The sequence below is a fragment of the Gorilla gorilla genome, chromosome 21 (genome assembly GCF_029281585.2).
Source record: "Gorilla gorilla gorilla isolate KB3781 chromosome 21, NHGRI_mGorGor1-v2.1_pri, whole genome shotgun sequence".
In the NCBI taxonomy this organism is placed as follows: Eukaryota; Metazoa; Chordata; class Mammalia; order Primates; family Hominidae; genus Gorilla; species Gorilla gorilla.
Window position 1 is genome coordinate 44,289,111 of NC_073245.2, and position 20,793 is coordinate 44,309,903.

The window sequence follows — 20,793 nt, forward strand, 5'->3', positions numbered from 1 at the left end:
GGGCCGCGGAGTTGGGGAGGGCCGGGCCAGAAGGGAGGGGTCGGAGTGGTGGGGAAAAGAGATCACGATGCTTCCGGGGTAGGGTAAGGCCTTTCCAGGGTGGGTTGGAATCTTTGAAGACTGTGGCAGGAATCCTTTGATAGGTGGGGTTAGGATCTCTGAAGGGCAGAGTTGGAATCTTTCGACCGGCGGGATAGACCCCTGGGTATTAAAACTCTTAGGCGGCGGGAGGTTGGATCGCGCAGGAGCAGGAGCGGTACTGGAACCCTGGGGTTTGTGTTCCAAATCTTAGGGCAGGGTTAGAATCCACTGAAGTGAGAGTTCGGATCCTTCCATTGGGCAGATTAGAATCTTTGGGGGCAAGTTGAGTTTAAAAATCCTTCAGAGGTGGGATTAAAAATCGTTTGGCGGGGCAGGGTTAGTATCTTGGGAGCCTTGGAGCGGGTACTGGGGTTCTTAGACGGGCGGGTTCGAATCCCTAGGAGTGGGATTTGGGATCCTTTGGAGACTGGGGTAGGACGCTGGGCGGTGGGATGGGGAGGTGTTAGGGAAAGTGGAGCGGAAGGGATGGGGGTTAGCATCCTTGGTGGACGCGTTAGAAGCCTCCGATGGATGGTGCTAATTTTTTTTTTCTCTTGGTGGAGGGTTTGGGATCCTTCTTGCAGGAGACGGAGGTTATGACCCTCGGGGAGCCGGTTAGGATCCTGGGGTGGCGTCTGAATCTTCGGGGAGGTATTAGGACACTTGGGGCGGAGTTAGCATCGCTCAGGGCGCGGCTAAGGCGCCCAGATGGCCTGCGGGCGCCACCACATCCCTGGTCCCAGCTCGGGAGCACATCAGAGGCTTAGAGGCGAGTGGGAAGGGACTCAGACAGTGCAGGACGAGAAACGCCCGCGGCACCAAAGCCCCTCGGAGCGTCGCCCCCGCCTCTAGTTCTAGAAAGTCAGTTTCCCGGCACTGGCACCCCGGAACCTCAGGGGTTGCCGAGCTGGGGGGGCGCTCAAGCTGCGAGGATCCGGGCTGCCCGCGAGACGAGGAGCGGGCGCCCAGGTGAGTGCCGCGCACAGGGGACCGGGAATACCCGGCCGGCTAGGGGTCCCAGGAGGCGGAGGGAGCCCAGGAGCCTGGGGAGGGCTGGCTACGGGTGCGGCTCGGGGCAGCGAGGGGAGACGGAACGTCGGGGGAGCCGCGGGTAGCCCGGGGGATGAGGGGTCGACAGCGAGTGGAGGGTGCCCTAGGGAGGGGCGGCACTGTTGCGGACTGCTGGATTCCTGGGGAAGGGGACGCTCGGGCCCGTGCAGTGACTTTATCCACCACTTCTCTGGGCCGTCCAGGTTCCCCTTCTGAGCGGGGGGGGGATTTTTTTTTTTTTAATTAAAAAAAAAAAAAAGAAGGAAGGGATGGGGCTTCACAGAACCCGGGAGGGGGAAGGCCCTTACGGTTCCCGGTGGGGGCCGGGTCACGCCGGGTTGGCAGCCAGCTTGGGGAAGGGGGTAGTTGGGCGGAGGCGTGACGTGCGAGCCACACCCAGGCCGGCTGCAGCTGGTCGGCTCTCTGCCCCTCCTCCCACAACAGGTCTAGGTCACACCCCCAAACCTCCTGGCCCCAGACCACACTGCATGCATGCCCTGTCACTTTCCTCCTTGGACGAATTCTCCGCCTCCGAATTCGTTTCCTCATCTGTAAAACGGGGCTATGAAGTCTTTCTTGCAAGGATGCAGGAAATTGGAGTATGCGAGAGGTGGTGCGTGTGAGAGACAGGCTAGTGGGTAGGGGAGGGGGCTTCTAGGGTCAAACTGCCTGTTGGGGCTGGGGTAGAGGATTTGGCCTTTCTTTGCCTCTGTTTTCACAACTGCAGGATGGGGAGAGTAATAGTACCTCCTTCACAGGGTTGTTTAGAGGATTAATTGGGTACTGAAGGGGCCGGGCAGGGTGGCTCACGCCTGTAATCTCAGCTTTTTGGGAGGCCGAGGCAGGTGGATCTCTTGAGGTCTAGAGTTTGAGACCAGCCTGGCCAACATGGTGAAACCCCGTCTCTACTACAAGTACAAAAATTAGCCGGGCATAGTAGCACATACCTTTAATCCCAGCTACTCAGGAGGCTGAGGCACGAGAATCACTTGAACCTGGGAGGTGGAGGTTGCGGTGAGCCGAGATCGCGCCACTGCACTCCAGCCTGGGCGACAGAGAGAGACTCTGTCTCAAAAAAAAAAAAAAAAAAAAAAAGTTACTGAAGGAAAGCTTTGAGAGTGCTGTCTGACAGTACACAGGCTTAATGTATGATAACATTGCCCTAGCTAGACATATGGCCCCGTGTTCTCAGACTTTAGCCTACATCAGCATCACCTGGACTGCTTGTGAAAACACAGATTGCTGGGCCGAATCCTAGAGTTTCTGATTCAGTAGCTCTGTGCAGGACAATGAGAACTTCCATCCCCGGTGATGCTGCTGCTGCTGATCCAAGGAGGACACTTTGAGAACCACTGGGGTAGCCTATGCCTGGCACAGAGAAAGGCCTCAATGCATATCAGTTGCCTTATCCCATGGTTTTCTCTTTATGGTCCTTTTTTTTTAGGGGAGGGGGTGACAGGTTAAAATACAGAAAAGTGAAGATAATAATATATTAAATGTCCCGAGAATCCACCATCCAGAATTAACAAATAATAGCATTTTGTTGTGTTTGTTTTGAGATTTTAAAAAATTAATTTACTAAAAGTAACAGAAAAAATTGAAGTCTCCCCACCTTGTATCACTCTCAGTCCTGTTTCTCTCCCTCCCCAGGGGCAACCGCTGTCATGAGTTACAGTCCTTCCAGGATGTGCCTCTGAAAATGGATTGCATATAAATGTACGCATAAACAACACGTAGGATTGTTTTGTGTGCTTTAAAAATGCTATCTATGCAATGGTTCATTCCTGTAATCCCAGCTACTCGGGAGGCTGAGGCAGGAGAATCGCTTGAACCCGGGGAAGCAGAAGTCGCAGTGAGCCGAGATCGCGCCATTGCACTCCAGCCTGGACAACAAAAGCGAAACTCCACCTAAAAAAAAAAAAAAAAAAAAAAAAAAAAAAAAAAAAGGCCGGGCGCGGTGGCTCATGCCTGTAATCCCAGCACTTTGGGAGGCTGAGCCAGGTGGATCACGAGGTCAGGAGATCGAGACCATCCTGGCTAACGCGGTGAAACCCCGTCTCTACTAAAAATACAAAAAATTAGCCGGGCATGGTGGCGGGCGCCTGTAGTCCCAGCTACTGGGGAGGCTGAGGCAGGAGAATGGCGTGAACCGTGGAGGTGGAGCTTGCAGTGAGCCGAGATCGTGCCACTGCACTCTAGCCTGGGCCACAGAGTGAGAGAGACTCCGTCTCAAAACAAAACAAAACAAAAAACTATCTAATTGTGAGACTTTTCTGCAATTCTGACAATGGGGATAGCAGAGGAGCATATTTGCCCCATCTTATCGTTAAGTTGTCAAAATCTATACAGGATGATAAATAGAAAAGAGAGGCCTCATTCATTCCTTCCAGCTGCTGTGGAGTATCCCAGCAGGTAACGACTCTACAGTATTTCTCTTTCCCCTGTGGATAAATATTCAAGTTGTTCCTAGGTGTTCACTACAACGAACAATATTGACAGGAGCATCCTGGATGTGTAGCTTTCGGCCCATGTACAGGTGGTTCTTGAGGAAAACACCAAAAGGCTGGATGGCTCCCCAGAGAGGGCACCTGTCACACTCCCCTTTGTGTGAGAGGAGTACTGTAGCCCAGAAGGGTCATCAGGGACTCTGGGGCAGAGAAGAGAGAAGAATGTTGCTCTGCTGATCTCCCAGCTGTCTCTGGATCAATGGCCTTTCTTTCAGGCCTCATGTTCTCTGCTGTAAGGCACTTCATTTGCCTTACTCACTGTGCCTGACACTTAATAAGTGTTCAAGAAAATGGAAGCATGAACCTTTTGAGGGAACAATAACCAATATTTTCATGTATCTTTATGTAGTCTTTTCTATGCACTTTTAAATTAACATAATTAGTATAATGCTACACATAGATTATTTTTATCCTATTTATTTGCTTAGTATTACATTGTAGCATTTTCCAGGTCATTAAAATGTTCTTAAATTTTTAGTGGCTGCATAATATTCCACTGTTTGCCTGTATTATAATTTGCTTAACCTTTCTAGCAGAGCAATCTTTTATATAGTTCAAAATTTTAAGAAATATTTTAATCGAGGTGAAATTCACATAACTTTATAAAATTAACTATATTATTTTTAAAGTGAACAATTCAGTGGTATTTGGTATATTCACAATGTTGTGCAAACACTACCTGTCAGTAGCTCCTAAACATTTCCATCACCCCTGAAAAAGGAAACTTTGTACCCATTAAGCAATTACCCCCCATTCCCCCAGCCCCTGGCAACCACCAATCTGCTTTTTGCCTCTACGGACTAATTTATTCAGGATATTTAACATAAATAGAAGCATACTATGTGACTTTCTGTGTCAAGCTTCTTTCACTTAACATAATGTTTTCCAAGGTTCATCCACATGGTGGCAACTATTAGTACTTTATTCCCTTTGTGGCCAAATAATATTCCATTGTATGGATATTCCACAGTTTATTTACCCATTTATCCACAGATGGAAATTCAGGTTGTTTCCACATTTTGACCATTGCAAATAATACTGCTATGAGCATGCATGTGCATACATGTATTTGTTTGAGCACCTATTTTCAATTCCTTTGGGTATATACCTGAAGTAGAGTTACTGGGTCATATAAAAGTTCTATCTTTGTGGCCGGGTGCGGTGGCTCACGCCTGTAATCCCAGCACTTTGGGAGGCTGAGGCGGGCGGATCACGATGTCAGGAGATCGAGATCATCTAAAAAAATACAAAAAAATTAGCCGGGCATTGTGGTGGGCACCTGTAGTCCTAGCTACTCGGGAGGCTGAGGCAGGAGAATGGCATGAACCCGGGAGGCGGAGCTTGCAGTGAGCCGAGATCGAGCCACTGCACTCTAGCCTGGGCGACAGAGCGAGACTCCTTCTCAGAAAAAAAAAACAGTAGTTCTATCTTTAACTTTTTGAGGAACTGCTATGCTGTTTTCCACCATTTTACATTCCCACCGTAATATACAAGGGTTTCAATTGGCTTCACATCCTTGCCAATGCCTACTATGTTTATATTTTATTATTATTATTATTATTACCATTCTAATGGGTACAGAAAGCACGAATCTTAATCTCATTCAAACCAGGCTGCCCTCTGAGGGCTCTTACCTCAGAAAGTAAGGAGAAAGTTGTCTACATTCTAAGGACTAGCCAGGGCTTGGACTTTAAACTCTTCTAGAAAGTAAATTCTACAAGAGCACAAACATGTTTGTCCTATAAACCACTGTATCTTCTAACACCTGGCACCTGGCACATAGTAGGGCCTCAAAAAAACACTGATGGGACAAACGCAATGAATGTTGGACAACCTCCTCCCTCCCTTGCCTGAGATATTTCAGCTGCCCTCCCCGAACACCCCTCCACCCACAACGATTATTTTTAATTAGTCGCTAACATTTAAACTCAGGAGAGCTCACATAATCTGGATTTCTGTCTCCTAAAACATTAGAAGAGTTAGCAGCCCTGAGACTAGAACCCACGACTCCAGTGCTCTTCAGACAACCTCAGTGGAGCTGGGGGCTGCCCTGGGGGCTACACCTGGGCTGTCCAGCTTGCACAGCCCTTGCCAGGCCCACTTTCCTCATCCGCAGAACCCTCCACATCCCTATAGTCATTTGAGTTTTCAAACCCCACCCTTCGGGTCATGACAAGGCTTCCTTTTTTATAGAAAAGGAACATGAAGGGCTGGGTGCGGTGGCTCACCCTGTAATCCCAGCACTTTGGGAGGCCGAGACCAGCCTGGGTAACATGGCAAAACCCTGTCTCTACAAAAAATACAAAAATTAGCTGGGTGTGGTGGCACATGGCTGTAGTACCAGCTACTCAGGAGGCTGAGGTGGGAGGATTGTCTGAGCACAGAAGGTGAAGGTTGCAGTGATCTGAGACTGCACCACTGTACTCCAGCCTGGGTGACAGAGGAAGACCCTGTCTCATAAAAAGAAAAGAAAAGGAATGTGAAGCCTAGAGAGGGTAATTGACTTTCCCAAAGTCACACAGCAAGTTAGTAGCACAATCTCTCTCAGCCTCTTTCTTTCTTACATCTTTTTGTTGTTGTTTATTTTTCTTTTTTTATACCACAAGTCATCAAGCAATCACTTCTGCCTTTCTAAACAAACCCCACCACATGCACCAACCACATGTTGGTCCCCACCCCATTTCTCCAGTTTCCTCCCCCACAGGACTGGGAGTTTGAAGGTACTTTCAGAGGCGTGGGTAATGATGCAGAAGCAGCCTGTGTTTAAGTGTAAATGTGCCCTGGTCTTGGCCCCAGCTGTGGTCCCACATGCTGCATCCTCTGGATGGCACTGCGCTAGGACGTGCGTTCCTGACTCTCCCTTGGAGTCACCTCCCTGAGTTCCAGGCATCACCGTGAAATCCTTTGGCCCAGGAGATGTAAGTGCAGCCAAGAGAACAGGAATCCCAGCCTCATCTCTACCATAGAAATGAAGAACAGTGGGCACAGCACAGTAGACGACCCCGAGTCTGAGCGCCAGCTCTGCCAAAGACAGGTTGTGATGCGCTAGGCAAATCTCTTCCCTTTCTGAGCCTCAGTTCCCAAATCCAAAAAAAAATGGAACTGAGGCTGGGCACGGTGGCTCACACCTGTAATCCCAGCACTTTGGGAGGACAAAGCAGGTGGATCACCTGAGGTCAGGAGTTCAAGACCAGCCTGGCCAACATGGTGAAACCCCGTCTCTACTAAAAATGCAAAAATTAGCCGGGCATGGTGGCGGACGCCTGTAATTTCAGCTACTTGGGAGGCTGAGGCAGGAGAATTGCTGGAACCCGGGAGGCACGGTTGCAGTGAGCCAAGGTCTTGCCACTGCACTCCAGCCCGGGCTGACAACAGCAAGACTCTGTCAAAAAAAAAAAAAAAAAAGCGGGGGGGAGAACTGAGGAGGATACTACTCATGATTCCTGCAGCACAATTCCTTTTATGTCAAAACACACAGACACACACACACACACACACACACACACACTAGTCCATCATGGCGTATATGTCTTAGTTTGAGTTTCTCCAGAAGCAGACCCTAGGCAAGGTTTCAAATGCAAATAGTTTGTTTGAGAGCTGATTCCAGAGACCCTTCTAGGGGAGTAAGGAAGTGAGGCAGGGAACAGGAGGTAGTCATTAAAGGTGTCTTCTAAGCCCAGTTACCACTGCGGGCACCTGGAGCTCAATTCCACTGAGGAGCTCTGGGAGCCAGGGTAGAACAGGCTCGAGAGGTGAGGGAACCGGGGTATTTGTCCACCCTGGTCTCGCTCCTGTCTTTTGTTGAAAACTACTCCTGGGGATGTGATAATTCTCTAGCACTTTCAGCTTGCCAAGCCCACGGGCAGAGCAGGCACCAATAGCCACAGAGAAATCTCTCAGACAAAGAGATGAAGGTGCCGGCAGCTGGAAGTCCAGCCAGAATGTGCAGAAATGGTAAAGGGCGGAGTGATAGAGGCAGGGCACTGACAGCCTCTGCTTCAACATACATGTATGTAAATGCAGAGGCAGAGGCTGAGGCCAAATTCTGGCAGAGGATATTTGGGTGGGGAAAGAGGTGGCCATGGAGGGCTTATAGAATGAGTAATCCAAGAGTGTCTTAAATGTATCTGTAATGTTTTAATCTTCCTTCCTTCCTTCCTTCCCTCCCTCCCTCCCTCCTTTCTTTTCTTTTCTTTTCTTTCTTTCTTTCTTCTTTCCCTGCTTTCCTTCCCCCTTCTCCTCCTCCTCTTCCTCCTCCTCCACTTTCTTCTTCTCTTTCTTCCTTTCTTCTTTCTCTCTCTCTCTTTCTTTCTTTTTCTTTTTGAAACAGGGTCTCGCTCTGTCTCCCAGGCTGGAGTGCAGTGACGCTATCATGGCTCATGCAGCCCCAACCTCCTGCGCTCAAGCGATCCTCCTACCTCAGCCTCCTGAGTAGCTGGGACCACAGGCACATGCCACCACACCCAGCTAATTAAAAAAAATTCTGGTAGAGATGGGGTCTTGCCATGTTGCCCAGGCTGGTCTTAAATTCCTCGGCTCAAACGATCCTCCTGTCTTGACCTCTCAAAGTGCTGGTATTACAGATGTGAGCCACCATACCTGGCCTCTAATGGTTTAATTTTTAACAAGAAGGATGTACTAATGTTTTACTAGGTGGTAAAAGGTCATTTTAAAAATAAAATACATACCCTTCAAAAAATAAAAGAAACGGAGACCTGGAGCTTTGTCAATTATAAAAAAAAATGTAAAAGTATCAGCGCCTGTGTTACTGAGGCTTTGAGGATTCCATTTGTGGAGGACAGGTTTGGGGGCAGCTGACCTCTCAGTACCACAGCAGGTTAAAGTGAAAAGTGGCCCTGGTGGTGAACTGGCCACCATGTCCTTTCTGGAGGGGGAAACTTCCACTCAGCGGCAGCCAAGGAAAGACTGCTCCTCTCCCAGCAGAAGCGAGCAAACGTGCATCACCCTTCTCAGTTTAAACATATATTAATAGCTATTGGTCTTCTTTTTGTTTGTTTGTTTGTTTGTTTTTGTTTTGAGACAGGGTCTTACTCTGTTGCCCAGGCTGGAGTGCAGTGGGGCAATCTTGGCTCACTGCAACCTCTGCCTCTTGAGTTCAAGCAATTCTCCTGCCTTAGCCTCCCAAGTAGCTGGGATTACAGGCACCCACTACCACGCCCAGCTAATTTTTGTATTTTTGGTAGAGACGGGGTTTCACCATGTTGGCCAGGCTGGTCTCAAACTCCTGACATCAGGTGATCCGCCTGCTGACCTCAGGTGATCCGCCTGCCTCAGCTTCCCAAAGGCTGGGATTACAGGCATGAGCCATTGCACCTGGCCTATTTATAGCTATTGTTTAGATGGGAAATCTGGGGGCATCCAGCAGGCTAAATGGGGACTTCATTCATTAAGAATTTATTGAGCACGTACTGTGTTCTAGTTTTACACACTGGGGATATAGCAGTGAACACAACAAAGTCCTTACTGTCATATCTCATATCCTAATGGTCAGATGGATAATAAACAAACCAACAGGTAATACATTACACGCATTAATCCAGGTCCTTTTTTCTTTTTTCTTTTCTTTTTCTTTTTTTTTTTATACTTAACTTCAGGATACCCTGAGATAGTTCAAGTCCTTTGAGAAGCAGACTCCCATAGCATTAAATGTGCAAGAAATTTATTGGAGGAAATGGCTATGAGAGAAAATGGGAAGAAACCAGGAGAGGACAGGAGAGCCATCAGATAGTGGGGCACCTCTGTCCACTAATGAAAAAGAAAAGGAAGGAAGAAGAAAGGAATAAAAGGAGGACGTGTCTTGGACTGCCATGACGTATTTTTTTTTTGTAGTTGTTGTTCTGTTTTATTTTGTTTTTTTGAGACAGAGTCTTGCTCTGTCGCCCAGGCTGGAGTGCAGTGGCACAGTCTTGGCTCACTGCAACCTCCGCCTCCCGGGTTCAAGCAATTCTCCTTCCTCAGCCTCCTGAGTAGCTAGGATTACAAGCATGTGCCACCACGCCCAGCTAATTTTTGTATTTTTAGTAGACACGGGGTTTCACCATGTTGGCCAGGCTGGTCTTGAACTCCTGACCTTGTGATTCGCCCGCCTTGGCCTCCCAAAGTGCTGGGATTACAGGCGTGAGCCACCGCGCCCAGCTGCCATGCCATTCTAAGGAAAGTTTGTCAAGGCTGTTAAGGAGCCCTTGGCCAAAGTCTTTTGACAGAGGTCCCCCAGACATGGGTGGGCTTCAGTCTCCCTGCCACACTCAGTCATTGGCTGGGAGCAGCCCATGAGAGCAGTGATGGACTTCAGAGCACAGCAGCTGAGCCACTGATCAATTTCTCCAATCGTACTCCTGTAGTTGGAGATCTGAGAGGTGCATCCTCATGGCCACCACGTTTAAGAGGTGGTTACGGGCATGAAGACTAGCTGGGAACAGACTAGACAGTGATGGGAGTTGGGGGGCAGAGGATCCTGTCTTTGCCAGGGTGATGAGGGAAGGTTGCTCTGAGAAGGTACAATAATTAGAGAGACTGAAGGAAGTGATGGAGCCTTTCTGGGTGAAGAACATTCCAGAAACAGAACATGCAATGCCCCAGAGGTATAAGCACAGTTGGTGAGTTGAAGAAGAGCAAGGAGGGCTCCAGTGGAATGATCAAGGGAGAGTTAGAAGGAGACAGATCTGAGAGGCTGAGGAGGGGATCAGATTGTGGAGGTCTTATCCACCTTGGAGGGGACTTGGGCTTTTACTCCAAGTGAGATGGAAACCCTGGGTGGGGGTTGAGCAGAGAAGGAGTGCGATCTGACTTACCTTTTTTTTTTTTTTTTGAGACAGACTCTCACACTGTTGCCCAGGCTGGACTGCAGTGGTGCCACCTCGGCTCACTGCAACCTCTGACTCCAGGGTTCAAGCGATTCTCCTGCCTCAGCCTCCTAAGTAGCTGGGATTACAGGCATGCACCACCATGCCCGCCTAATTTTTGTATTTTTAGTAGAGATGGGGTTTCACCATGTTGGTCAGGCTGGTCTCCAACTCCTGACCTCAGGTGATCTGCCCGCTTCAGCCTCCCAAAGTGCTGGGATTACAGGTGTGAGCCATCGTGCCCAGGATGACTTACATTTTAAAACGCTCACTTATTTGTAAGAGGCAGAATGAGGATTCAAACCCAGCTCTATCTGACTTCAAATCTCATGCTCTATTTTCAAACTGCCCTGCCTCCTGCCTGCCTTAGAGATAAAATCATTCCAAGAAGGTTCACAGTTGCTCTGGAATTCTGAAATTGACCAAGTGACCCAAGAGTAACATTGAACATGCTATGAGTTTTATATGTGGTTGAATAAGTGTTTGGAACACAGGCATCTCAGAGCCAACCCTATGGCTGAGCCAGGCAAATGATCAAAGCCCTGAGTTCTCCTTCAGTGTGTTGCTCTGTCGCTCGCCATCGTGTGAGCCAGGGCCCACACAGCCTCTTGGGGTTGTTACTCCACCTGTCCAATGAAGATTTTGATCTCCCAAGTTTCCTCCTGTTTGCAAAATCAAAGAAGCTGAGGCTCAGTAAAGGGAAGACGTGAGAAGTCAGGTGTGACCCCTAACTGTCTGTTAGGGACAGTAGTCACTCGGGGATAAAGACAGTTCGTTCAGAAGACAGTCAGGGAACCTGAGGAGAGGGAGCTGCTGGGCTCTGCACCCCCAAGGCACTGCTCAGGGAATTGGCTCTTGTTGAGGAAATACTTTTTCCCCACCCCCATTGCTGAGCTGTTCTGAGAAGGGAAAGTTCCTGTAACTGAACAGCCTTAAGCCCTGGGCCCCCAGCGGTCTGCCTTCTTGAGAGTTCTGTTTGGGTTCCTCATTCTCCCCTTCCCCTTCATCGCCCACAGCCTCTGGGGCTGACCTCAGTGGATGATGACAGGCAGGAGAGCTGAGTGCCAGTTTGACCTACCACTGACTAGCTGGGGGACCCACTCTCCCATGGGCTTCCATTTCCCTATCTGAAAAATAACTTCATAATTCTGGTCTGTTGACTTCAGCCAAGTATGATGAGGCCCATAGAGAGTAGAACATAATATATCCATTACACGAATGTGTATGGAGGGCCTATTAGATACCAGGTGCTTCTTTTTTTGAGACATTCTTGCTCTGTAACCCAGGCTGGAGTGCAGTGGCATGACTACAGCTCATTGTAGCCTCAACCTCCCAGGCTCAAGTGATCCTCCCACCTCAGCCTCCCAAGTAGCTGGGAATACAGGCACATGCCACCATGCCTGGCTAATTTTTTTGGGTAGAAACAGGGTCTCGCTATGTTGTCAGGACCAGCCTCGTACTCCTGGGCTCAAAGCAATCCTCCCACCTCAGCCTCCAAAAGTGCTGGGATTACAGGCATGAGCCCCTGCACCCAGTCTCTATAACCAGGTCCTTTTAAGGCATGGCTTCAGTGCCATCAGCTTAATGAGGTCCATATTCCTCCCATCCTCACCTACTCTAATAGGTCTAGTACCATCTTACCTTCTCTTCTACCAAAACCTGGTATCAGGGAGGTCTTTGCCATCAGCCATTTGCACTTGAGTGCAAATCACAATCCCTTATAAGAATTCCCTCTGCACTGGGCAAGACTCTTTGATGTTTAAGGGGAAATAAATCCAACTCAAAACTGGCTCAAGCAGAAGAAGGAGGTTACTGGAAAATCCCTGAGATATCAGCTTCAGGCAAGGCTTAATCCAAGGCTGAGAGTCTGCATTTCTCTATTTCTTGGGTTTGCCTTGCTGCTGCAGGCCTTTTTTTCCAGCTAGAAACCAAGGGCTGGCTCTCATTGGCCAGAATTGAATCACATGCCCATCTCTACATCTCTACTTTTTTTTTTTTTTTTTTTTGAGATAGAGTCTCGCTCTGTCACCCAGGCTGGAGTGCAATGGCGCAATCTCGGCTCACTGCAACCTCCACCTCCCAGGTTCAAGCAATTCTCCAGCCTCAGCCTCCCACGTAGTTGGGATTACAGATGCCTGCCACCAAGCCCGGCTAATTTTTTGTATTTTTAATAGAGATGGGGTTTCACCATGTTGGACAAACTCCTGACCTCTGGTGATCCACCTGCCTCTGCCTCCCAAAGTGCTGGGATTACAGGCATGAGCCACTGCGCCCATCCACCCATCTCTGCTTCTATTACTGCAACTCTCATTGGCTTGATTTGGTCACAGACCCACCTCTACAGCCAGGGGTTGGAGTCAACTCTATCCCAATCCATAAACTGAGACTAGGGGAGGAGTAGTTCCCAAAGGAAAATTGGAGAACTGTTGTGAGAAGAAGGGGGGAATGGATTCTATGCAGGAAAGAGCTGCAGCTTCTTCTCTCAGAGAACTTCTAATCCCACATCTCATTTCACATTTGGAGAAACTGAGGCTCAGAGACAAGTTGAGACTTGGCTAGCGTCACACAATGAGCTTATAGCAGAGATGGGACCACAATCCAGGGCTTCACACCCTCAGCCCTTGCAGGTTTCTGCTTAAGCATAGAAGCTCCCAGAAAACCATCTCCAGCCCACTGGATGGATGCTCAGGCAGGCCCTGGCCTCTCCCCTCTTGAGCTTGACTCTGAGAGCACAGGCCGAGTCTCTGAGTTTTCCACAGCCAGCATGGTAACCCTGGGAAGCAGCCAGGCACAAGCAAGCTGACCTCTCTCATTTCACTCAGCAGAGGCTGAGGTGGTGAGGAGCAGGTTTCAGGTTCCCAGGGTCGGCAGTGGCCCAAGGAAGTATCTTTACCAGGGATCAGCAGTTTTGAGTGGGTGTGCAACCAGGCAGACTACTTCTGCTCTCAGAGCGTGCTTTTGAAGCACATTAGATGAGAAATGCGTATGCAGAAGTTTTACACAGTCCTTCACATCCCTAGTCACATAGGACCTCAGGCCAAGCCTGAGAAGCAAGGCCTCCTATTTAGCAGGAAAGAAAAATCAGGCTCAGAGAGGGCAAATGACTTGCTCAAGGTCACATATCCAGTCAGTGGGAGAACTGCTATCCAAACTCAAGTATTCTGACTCCCAAGTTCAGCCTTCATTCTGCTACATTGGTGGATCTCAAATTTTAGTGTATACACTAATTTCATGTAGAATTGTTAGAACTACAGATTCCAGGACCTCACTCCCAGATACTGGTTCATTCAATCCAGAGTGTGACCCAAGAATATGCAAGAATCAGTGAAGACTTTTTGAGTTCAAATGGCAGAAACCCAACTCAAATTGGCTTAAGCAAAATTGATAATTTATTTGCTCGTGGACTGGAAAAATCCTGAGGTGTATAGGCCTCAGGCATAGCTGGATCCAGGTGCTCAATTTATCTTCAGGAATTACTTTATCTCCATACCTCAGCTCTGTTGTCCTCTCTGGTGGCTTCACTCTAAAGCAGCTTTTACCTTGATGATGTTGAGGTGGCCTCCAAGAACTCCAGGTTCCTACATCTCAACAATCCTTATAGAAAGAGGGTGCTTTTTCCCTAATTTTTGCAGCAATATCCCAGGGCAGACTGCCTCAGTGAGGAGGACGTATATGCCTATAACTGAACCAATCTCTGTAGCCAGGGGGCCAGAGGATACGAGATTCTCTGATTGGCCAGGCCTGTGTCAAGTTGCCAATTCCTGAAGGCAAGGGTGGGATCGGCCCCACCAAACTTCATGCACTAAGTGGGAGAAAGCTGGTTCTCCGAAGGAAAATCCAGGTACTGTTATCTGAAGAGGGACAGATGCTGAGGAGGCAGGAGCAAAAGAGGTTCTCTAGCCTTCTTGGCTAGAATGTTCACATGAATCGCCTGGGAACCTTGTTAAAATGCACATTCTGATTTGGGAAGTGGGGCCTGAGATTCTGCACTTCTTACAGCTCCCCTGTGAGGTTGAGGCTGCTGGTTCTCACACTAGCCACACTCTGAGCACCATATTGCATTTCTAAACTCACTCAAGCCACTTTGTCACAAGGCACTCTGCAGAGAGGCCCTGGGCTACATAAACCTCTTTCTTCCACCATTCTCTCCCCACCTTTACCCCATCCCCTATTCCCAAACTCACCCGAATAATATCAGCACCATCTGTTTGAGAACCACTCACCAACATACTATAGATTCTGCTGACAAATCACAGTTGAAGAAATTGTCCATTGTGCCCTCCAGTGACTTCTTTTTTTTTTTTTTTTTTTGAGACAGAGTCTTGCTCTGTTGCCCAGGCTGGAGTGCAGTGGCACGATCTTGGCTCACTGCAACCTCTGCTTCCCGGGTTCAAGCGATTCTCCTACCTCAGCCTCCCAAGTAGCTGGGATTACAGGTGTGCACCACCACACCTGGCTAATTTTTTCTGTTTTCGGTAGAGTCAGGGTTTCATCATATTGGCCAGGCTTGTCTCGAACTCCTGACCTCAAGTGATCCACCCACATCAGCCTCCTAAAGTTCTAGGATTACAGGCATGAGCCACCGCACCCAGCCCCAGTGACCTTTTTATGAGGAGCCACAGAACAAATTCTCTTTTGAATTTATACTCAAAAAATATTTGTTTCTGTCAACAGACAATTTGTTGTGCTTCCTGGGATCTTATGGTGATGTTATACAAGTTTCCATTTTTATCTTGGCTACTAGGAGGCTCAGAGATAAATCTAGTACTCAATGTTAGTAGCAGTCCCACCCTGGGCTTCTGGTTCAATAATCTTTCCCTTCTATATGGTGTAGATAACCCTTTTTGAGTCTTGTAGTGCTCTGTATATGGTTTAGTATTATAAGCTCCTTCAAACCCTTTTTGGAAGTTGGTTCTTCTTTGGAATATTCTTGACTTTCCCCCAATCTTTATCTATTCAGATCCTCCCTGTTCTTCAAAACCCAACTCATTATCTTGCTGCTCAATTATTATTGTAAACAGGTTGCTTTTTATACGAACTTACTAACATACACATAGGCACATAAATTCATTTTAGAAGAGTGGTTTGATGTACATGTTTGCAGTTTGCATTTTTCACCCAATAAGTATTTTAGCAATCTTTGCATGGCCCCTCCTATCTTTACCACTCCCTAGTAGCTTATTTTTCTTTCATTCTTAAAATTGTGGTAAAATATGCATAACAAATTTTCCATCCTAATCATTTGCAAGTGTACACTTCAGTGGTATTCAATCCATTCAGAATGTTGTGCAACCCTCACCACCATCCATTTCCATAACTCATTTCATCTGAAACTCTACACCCATTGAACACTAACTCCTCACTTCCCCTTCCCCCAGCCCCTGGCAACCACCATTCTACTTTCTGTATCTCCTAATAGCTTCTTAGTATGTGGCTTCGGAATGTAATTGTGTGTACAGTCTCCCCTTCTCAACTCGGTCATAGAGGAGGAATGTCCTGATGCTTTTACTTTTTTTTTTTTTTCTTTGCCCTGTCTTATGGTGCTCAGACACTTTTACTTCCTACTACATAAAGCATGGCACGCCAGGCATGCAGCCATTCACTCACTGTGCATGACACTCCTACTGTGTGCCAGGAGGCACTGGGCTAAGCACTGAGGAACGCAGGTGTGGGCACCAGCCTTTCCTGTGCTGCAGTGATGGGAGCATTCTGTCTCTGCATGTTTGTATATGGTGGCTCTGAGCCACAGACGGCTGTTGAGCACAGATGGAGTCATAGCTGAGATGTGCTCTAACAGTAAAATCCACACTGAGATGTGAAGGCTTAGTACAAAAAAAATGTAAAGTATCTCATTCATAATTTTTATATTTATTATATGTTAATAATTTTGATATATTGGGTAAAATAAATACATCTTAAAATTAATTCACTTGTTTCTTTTTACTTTAAGAAAACTGGATGTAAAAATTTTTTAAAAAATGAAAAATAGGCCAGGCGCAGTGGCTCACACCTGAAATCCCAGTACTTTGGGAGGCAGAGGCGGACAGATCACCTGAGGTTGGGAGTTCAAGACCAGCCTGACCAACGTGGTGAAACCCTGTCTCTACTAAAAAATACAAAAATTAGCCAGGCGTAGTGGCACATGCCTGTAATCCCAGCTACTCAGGAGGCTGAGACAGGAGAATCACTTGAACCCGGGAGGCAGAGGTTGCGGTGAGTGGAGATTGCACCACTGTACTCCAGCCTGGGCAACAAGAGCAAAACTCCATCTCAAAAAAATAAATAAATAAATGAAAATTTAAAAAAATAAAAACTAAAAATAAATTTAAAAGGAAAATAAAAATAAAATAAAAAAAATAATTTTTTTTAAAAAAAGGAAAAAATGAAATAAAATAAAATTTTAATTTTTAAAAACCTGGCTGTAGAAAACTTTAACTTATATTTGTGGCTCACATGACATTTCTGGGACTAGTGACCATGAACATGGACATTTCTGATGCCCAGTCCACACCAGGCAATAGACGTGGTTCTCTCATTTAGGGAGACAATCACATTTTACACAAATTTGACTCCTGCCAGTGTATCACTTTCAGAAAAATCACACTTTCAGCTGGGCATGGTGGCTTATATCCCAGCACTTTGGGAGGCCAAGGTAGCAGGATCACTTGAGGTCAGGAGTTCAAGACCAGCCTGAGCAACATTGTGAGACCTGCCCCCCTCTCTGCCCCCTGTCTCTACAGAACATAAATTTTAAAAGATTAGCCAGGCATGGTAGTTTGTAACTGTAGTCCCAGCTACTAAGGAGGCTGAGGTGGGAGGATCACTTGATCCTGGGAGGTCGAGGTTGCAGTAAGCTATGATTACACCACTGCACTCCAGCCTGGGTGACAGAGCAAGACTGTCTCTGAGAAAACAAATCACACTTTATTGTGCAAAGATGGAACTCATGGGAATTCCCTATTTTAAAAAAAGCGAACTTCTCCAGTGTTGCAGTATCTCTAGGCTTGTGGGCCAGAGGAATTGCCAACTGTGCTTGCTTCATGATCCGGGGCAGTGTCACATCTGCCAGTAAACAGAAATGGTTGTGGTTAATGTTTCTGCAGCGCTTACTGCATGCTGGGCACTTTTACACTCATCAACTTGCTCAGTGCTCACCACCACCCTATGAGGTAGAACCCTTGCCACCCTTTCTCAGAGATGGCCTTGGATTGTGAATGAACACAGGTCTTCTGAGACCCCTCCCTCGGGACCATGTGGCCATCTTGAATATGTACATTGATCACGTAAGTGAAGCATACAAGGTGCTCAACGCGCATGGATTGGAAATCACAAGACTCACAGCTGCAGATCAGTGGGTGCCCAGAGAGGTAGAGTGAGCTGCCCTACCTCACACAGTGCTACTCTTCCCAGAACATCTTTATGCTGACCAAAACACACGAAATGTGATATAATTTTATGTCATATATGCCACACAAGATGCCTGTTTAATTTCCCAGAACTGTAATACACATTTATCTCAAAGAGAGATGCTGGTTTCAGTTTTAAATGCATGCAAGTATATTATAAATCTGTGCTTAATTATGATAATTTTTCAAATTAATGATCCAGCACTCCAGGAGTCTGAATGTGTTCCTTATTTTATTTCCAAAAGACAAACAAAGCAAAACCGCTCAAGTCTTGAGGTGGCAAATCTTTCCCAGTTCCCACCAGAAGAGGTAAATCCTTGTAAATAAAAGGAATCTTTTTTCATTTTTAAAAGTAACTCGTCTAAGCCTAGGAATTTGGGGTTTTTTTTCTTAAACCACAAATACATGTTTATTTTAACAAGATAAGTATAACTGAGTTCTAACTGCTTTAGAAGAAAATGGCAATTGTGCAGAGATGAGAAAAGCAAGCGCTTCCTTATGTGGTTGTCACAGCCTGCCTTCTCAGCAAATGTGTGTGCACATTTTGAGAAAAGAAATGAAACATTTCTTCCACTTTTACAATTATGTTTTGACTCTACTTGGAGTAAATGTGTTTTGTTTAAGCATCCTTAAATTAATTCAATACAGCAGCAAAGTCTGCAAGCTCTACCTCCAAAATGTCCCCCAAACCTGTCCAATGCTTACCTCCTCTCTGCCCCCACCCCACCCTGGGCCACCATCATCTCATACCTGAACAATTTCGGCAGATTTCTCACAGAGTTCCCTCCCCTGCTCCCTACTGTCCACGACTCACTCAGCCACCGGTGGGATTACTTAAAGTGCAAATTGAATCCCATCATTCTCCTGCCAGAAACTTTCCATCATCCTTAGAATAAAATCCAAAGTCCTTACTGGCCCTACAGGATATGGTGGCCTTGTCACAACCACCCTCTCCCCTGCCCATGAGCTTCAGCTACACTCTCCTGCTTTCAGTGCCTCCAACTTCTCTCTAAGCACATGCCAGCCTCAGGGCCTTTGCATTTGCTGTTCTCTCTGCCTGGAACACTCTTCCCTCAGAGTGTCCCCTCACTGGCTCCTTTGTGCCATTTAGACTGCAGGTTCTGTATCCCCTCCTCTGACAGGCCTTCCCCAAATGCCCTGCCTAAAAGAGCCAGACCTGTTGTTCCCCACAGCATCCTCTCTTATTGCCCTCACACTTTTCATTAACTCAATTTGTCCTGTTATTTATTTGTTGGCCTGTTTATTGTCTGTGTCTCCCATTCGGCTGCAGTTGAGGTCCTGAGGGCGTGAACTTGCTTCTCTTCTTCACAGTTTAGAAAAGTGCCCAGTAAATGTTGGCTGTGTAAATGGATGAATGAATTACCAAATAACTCAGAGAGAGACAGAGAGAAAGAGGAGGAAGAGGAAGAGGAAGAAGAAGAAGAAAAAGGAGGAGGAGGGAGGACAGAGGAGGGGGAAGGAGGAGGAGGGGAAGGAGGAGGAGGGGGAAGGAAGAGGAGGGGGAGCAGGAAGGAAGGGAGGGAGGGAGGGAGGGAAGGAGTTATAAGCAATTTATAAATTGATACCAGTAATACGGTGTCTTGACAAACTAGATTGTTTGAGCCATGTTATGTGACCTCATCTTGTTATTTAATATAAAAATGGCAATTTATCATCTGATAATACTGCAGTTTTTCTGTAGTGTTTGCTCTGAGCCTGACACTGCACTGAGTATTTCCCCACCGTAGGTCATATTATTGTCCCCATTTTGCCGATGAAGACCTGAGAGGTGGGTAGGGGCAGGAAAGTGGTCAGTGAGGTGCTGGTGGGGTGGAGGGGCCAAGGATCAACTGAGGCTTTCTGACCTGAGAGCCGGCAGTGCCCACCACCCGCTCTGCCCCCCAACAGCTCTACCTGTTACATTTCTGTTATCCTCATGCCATCCTCTGAATAAACATCCATCACGCTGGTCCTTGGTACCCACGACAATGACAGCTTGTCAGCCCTGGGCCAGTGCTGTGGCAAGTGGACATGGGGAAGCCCAGAGGTGGCAAGGATGGAGTGGGTTCCGTGTGGGGAGGATAAGGGTGCATGGAGCTGGCAGGGGAGTTAAGACCGGGAAGGCCAGTGGGAGCCAGCCCGGGAGCAGGGAACCTGGAATGCCAGCATCAGAAGACTTCCCCGCATGAGGCTCTTGGTAACTGGGGCTCACCTCCCTTCTGTCTGCTGCAGGATGGGATGCATGAAGTCCAAGTTCCTCCAGGTCGGAGGCAATACATTCTCAAAAACTGAAACCAGCGCCAGCCCACACTGTCCTGTGTACGTGCCGGATCCCACATCCACCATCAAGCCGGTGAGTAGGGGAGGTCCCAGTTTCCCTGGGGGCTGACGGATGCTGCCCCAACATTGCCCTAACAGCCTCCTGTCTTCCCAAGGTTGGGCAGGGTGAGCTTGGGGTGAAAGGGAGCTGACTGGCCACCAACAGTGTCCTGACTCGACTCTCCGGGATGCAGCACCAGCCAGCATGCATAGGGGCAAGGAAGTCACCTCTCTTTCCTGCAGCCCAGGCTTGGCCCCTCAGCCTGGGCTCCACCAAACAGGTGTGAGTGAGCATCTCAGGCCTCCGGCCTGGGCAGAAGCAAAAGCAGTGCTGAGAAACGAGTGAACAGTAATGATAGCAGCTGAAGTGACAATGTAATGGTAGTATCAGCAGCATTGCAAAAATACAGTAACAATTGTCATACTAATAGTACCAACCATAATTGCGTGAGTATAAGACCAAGAGTAGCAGCAGGAACAACAGCAAGAGTTGTAAAAAGAGAACCAGTCATGCTAGGAGAGGTATTTACCAACTTCTTTTATGTTTATACAAAGCTGACTATGAAC

The 20,793-nt window shown here is 47.5% G+C and overlaps 1 protein-coding gene across 4 annotated transcripts in view; it reads left to right on the plus strand.

The window, feature by feature from the left end:
* Positions 1-345: 345 nt before the first annotated feature.
* HCK (HCK proto-oncogene, Src family tyrosine kinase) overlaps positions 346-20,793 on the plus strand; it is a 49,943-nt gene continuing 29,495 nt past the window's right edge. For 2 of the 4 annotated variants that reach the window (XM_055373289.2, XM_063702505.1), the window contains exons 1-2: positions 346-417; positions 20,140-20,260. In XM_055373289.2, the coding sequence (XP_055229264.1) occupies positions 20,141-20,260 (120 nt within the window). In that variant the 5' untranslated portion in view covers positions 346-417; position 20,140. Of the gene's footprint in view, positions 418-759; positions 1,051-20,139; positions 20,261-20,793 lie in introns of those variants that run through there. The other 2 variants (XM_004061973.5, XM_019017560.3) reach the window with 2 other exon arrangements.